Here is a 3,552-nt window from a genome sequence, read left to right as displayed (position 1 = left end):
AGATAATTGAGTCAAGCCAAAAAGTAGGCACCATAAGTAAAGTGTGTGAATCACTGTGATTTTTAGCGTGTGTTATTTAGGTTGTTAAGTTTAAAGTGACTGTGTAAATTGTTTGTATTACAAAGTTATATCGAGAAAGAATAAATTAGTTTTAATTAAGAAAGGACTTGTATCGCTGAAGTTCGTCAGAAAAAATTTATACGAGAAATTAACAAACGAACAGAGATGTAACAAAGTGATTCTTTGACAAGGCATGTGGATAGGATAATCTGTTGAGTAAATAGGGAGAAAATGATCATATTATGCTACCCAGGGGCACAGGTGGTGGATATAACTGACTGTTTTTTTAATTTCGCACAAAGCTACACGAGGCCTATCTGTGCTAGCCGTCTCTATTTTAGCAGTGAAAGACTAGATGGAAGGCATCTAGTGATCACCACCCACTGCCAACTCTTGAGCTACTATTCTACCAACAAGTAGTGGGATTGACCCAACATTATAATGCCCACATGGCTGATAGAGATCATAATTATGGGTGATTTTGATTTCAGGCATATAGATTGGGAAATGATAGAGACAGACATTGAGGGAAAATGTTTTTGGAAACTGCTGAAGATGGCTTTCTTTACCAATTAGTCAATGCTATTTCAGATTTATTGTTAACTTGAAATATGGAAATGATAGAGAGGGTGGAAATTGGGGAACATCTGGGTGCAAGTGATCATTGCTCTGTTAGGTTCGATGTTTTGCTGCATATCTTGGTTAGAAATTTCAAAAACTGTGAAGGGATGCGACAAAATTTCTGTTTTAAATTGGGCAGCTGAAATAATTGGAGACAATGATCAGATGTGGACAACTTTTAAAGATAAATTTCTAATATTCAAGGTAAACATATTCCTTATGGAAATAAAAGGGTAGCTGCAAGTTTTTCTTGAATTTCATTTCTTATAATAACTCTTTGTGAGCCAACCTGGTGTTTTGCATAATGAATTTAAGAAATTTAAATTGACTGGTATGACAGGAGATTTAGAAAATTATAGAAGAGAAAGAAAGTTGGTAAAAGAGGAAATTAAGACATAGAAAAGGATCTATGAGAACATGTTAGTTGAAAATGTAAAATTAACAATAATGATTTCTTTAAATACATTAAGGTTAAATGTTGGGATGGGTGTAAGACCCTTCAGGGATGATAAAGATGATGGTTATGAGATGGCTGGGTTATTAAATTTTGCTTTTTCTTCGGTTTTTACTAAGTAACTAATAGTATTCCACATATTGTTTTGCTTGTTTTTGAATTTCGCGCAAAGCTACACGAGGGCTATCTGCGCTAGCCGTCCCTAATTTAGCAGTGTAAGACTAGAGGGAAGGCAGCTAGTCATCACCACCCACCGCCAACTGTTGGGCTACCCTTTTACCAACGAATAGTGGGATTGACTTCACGTTATAATGCCCCCACGGCTGAAAGGGCGAGCATGTTTGGTGGGACGGGGGACTCGAACCTGCGACTCGCATATTGCGAGTCGAGCACCCTAACCACCTGGCCATTCAACATATTGAACAGCTGATAGATGGAAACGAGCTTGAACAACATGACTGCATTAATTCTGAGATGGTTAAGAAAAATTGGGAAGTGTAAAGAACGATAAGGTTCCTGGGCCAAATATTATTTCCCCGACGGTTTTGAAAGAGGTTAAATATTGGATATATGAGCCACTTGCTACTATTTTTGTCAGTTCTTGAATAATGGGCAGGAAATTAGCTAATGTCACTCCTCTTTTCAAGGGAGGTGGTTCCAGTATTTATAGACTCATCCTAAATCAGTTGTAGGAAAAGTTTTGGAAAGTCTGAAAAAAAAACAAAAAAAAAAAAACAATGTGGGACCCTCTGACAAGTGCCCCTACTTACTAGTTTACTTCATGATCTTTTGCTTGTTAGCGATTACAACTGTTTTTGATAACTTCTCGATTAAATAGACTCCAACTGCAAAGCCCGTTTTAGTCTGAAAATTCCTTGTTTTTATCCATTGTCTTGAAGGCTTACCATTTATAGGGCTAAATCAAAAGGATTTCCTAAAAAATTGATATGCTTAAAAATTGTGTATTTTTGTATCGTACTATATAAATGATAATGTATATGTTGCTTGTTTCTGAAAATTGTTGTTATTTGACTAGTAAACCTTAATTCATGTTTTTCTTGTCTTGTTTTGCTACAACTGTTAAATTTTAATAAATGTTGTTATACATTTGGGAATTTTTCCTCTGTTTGACCAAAATATAACTGATTGACTTTACTTTCTAATAATTGTCATTTGATCATTATTATACTATTGATTTTCAATGATTTTATAAACTGCCTAACATCATCTCACCTTAGTAATGCATAAAAAATAATTGGATTTAGTACGTTTGTTGTACAATCTTAAGAACATCCAACACCTAAGTACATTTTATACAGTCTAGTAACGTGTAGCTTTCTGCAGAGTTTGGAATAAGTTAACTATAATTTTTAACTTTTGTGCAAAACATACAAAATCCTGTTTATAGATACATGAACATTAAAGCAAATCGAAGATATGATTTTAGTACAATGTTTTACATGGATTGAGATACAATACATAAAATGCTCATCTACTTTTCAAGGCAACAGTATAGATTGTTTTGTAGCTTCTAAGAACATGAATATAAAGAATAGACAGTGTGTTCAATAATCCCTTTCTTTGAATCGTGTCAAATTGAAAATTCTTTCAGTGAAGAAACCAATAACCACAAGAAGAGATTGGACCCAAGCAATGCTTGTGATTACATTGACTCCTTTTTGATTGAAATGAGGAACCGGCAAAAAATAAATAACATGTCATCTTTCTCAGGCAAGTACAACATCTTTGTACCAGAAATAACACGTCATCTGTATTAGCAAAGTACGACATTTTTGCGCCAGAAGATAAATAACTGTTGTCTTTTTTTCTGGCAATTATAACTTCTTTATCGTCTTTTTCACATAAGTTCAACATCTTTGGTTTGGTTTGTTTGTTTTGAATTTTGTGTACAGCTACACGAGAGTTATCTTCGCTAGCCGTCCCTAATTTAGCAGTGAAAGACTAGAGGGAAGACAGATAGTCATTACCACCCACCGCCAACTCTTGCGCTACTCTTTTACCAACGGATGATGGGATTGACCGTGCTATTTAACGCTCCCACGGCTGAAAGGACGAGAATGTTTGGGGGATTCGAACCCGCGACTCTCAGATTACGAGTCGAGCGCCATAATCGCCTGGCCATGCCGGGCCACAACATCTTTGAACTAGAAATAACAAACAATTTCAACAGTTAAGATCATAAATAATATTCAACGTTAAACTGGTACACAGTTAAAAACATTTTATTTAGGCCTATCTATGACCTTCAAAAAGTTGACCTCAGGAGTCACGTTGTAATGTCGAAACATGTAGAGTCGTCAACTTTATGAAGGCCATAGATAGGCCTAAATAAAATGTTTTTAACTGTGTACCAGTTTAACGTTGAATATTATTTATGATTAATACACATGTTTGAG

The 3,552-nt window shown here is 35.2% G+C and overlaps 1 protein-coding gene across 1 annotated transcript in view; it reads left to right on the top strand.

Moving 5' to 3' along the window:
- LOC106475619 (cytochrome P450 2U1-like) overlaps positions 1–3,552 on the top strand; it is a 19,284-nt gene that overhangs the window by 3,002 nt on the left and 12,730 nt on the right. The window contains exon 2 of the mRNA XM_013936296.2: positions 2,748–2,866. Within this exon, the coding sequence (XP_013791750.2) occupies positions 2,748–2,866 (119 nt within the window). The remainder of the gene's footprint in view (positions 1–2,747; positions 2,867–3,552) is intronic.

Source organism: Limulus polyphemus, unplaced genomic scaffold (genome assembly GCF_000517525.1).
Source record: "Limulus polyphemus unplaced genomic scaffold, Limulus_polyphemus-2.1.2 Scaffold8880, whole genome shotgun sequence".
NCBI lineage: Eukaryota > Metazoa > Arthropoda > Merostomata > Xiphosura > Limulidae > Limulus > Limulus polyphemus.
Note: the sequence above shows the minus strand (reverse complement) of the source record. Positions and strands in the feature narration are given on the sequence as shown.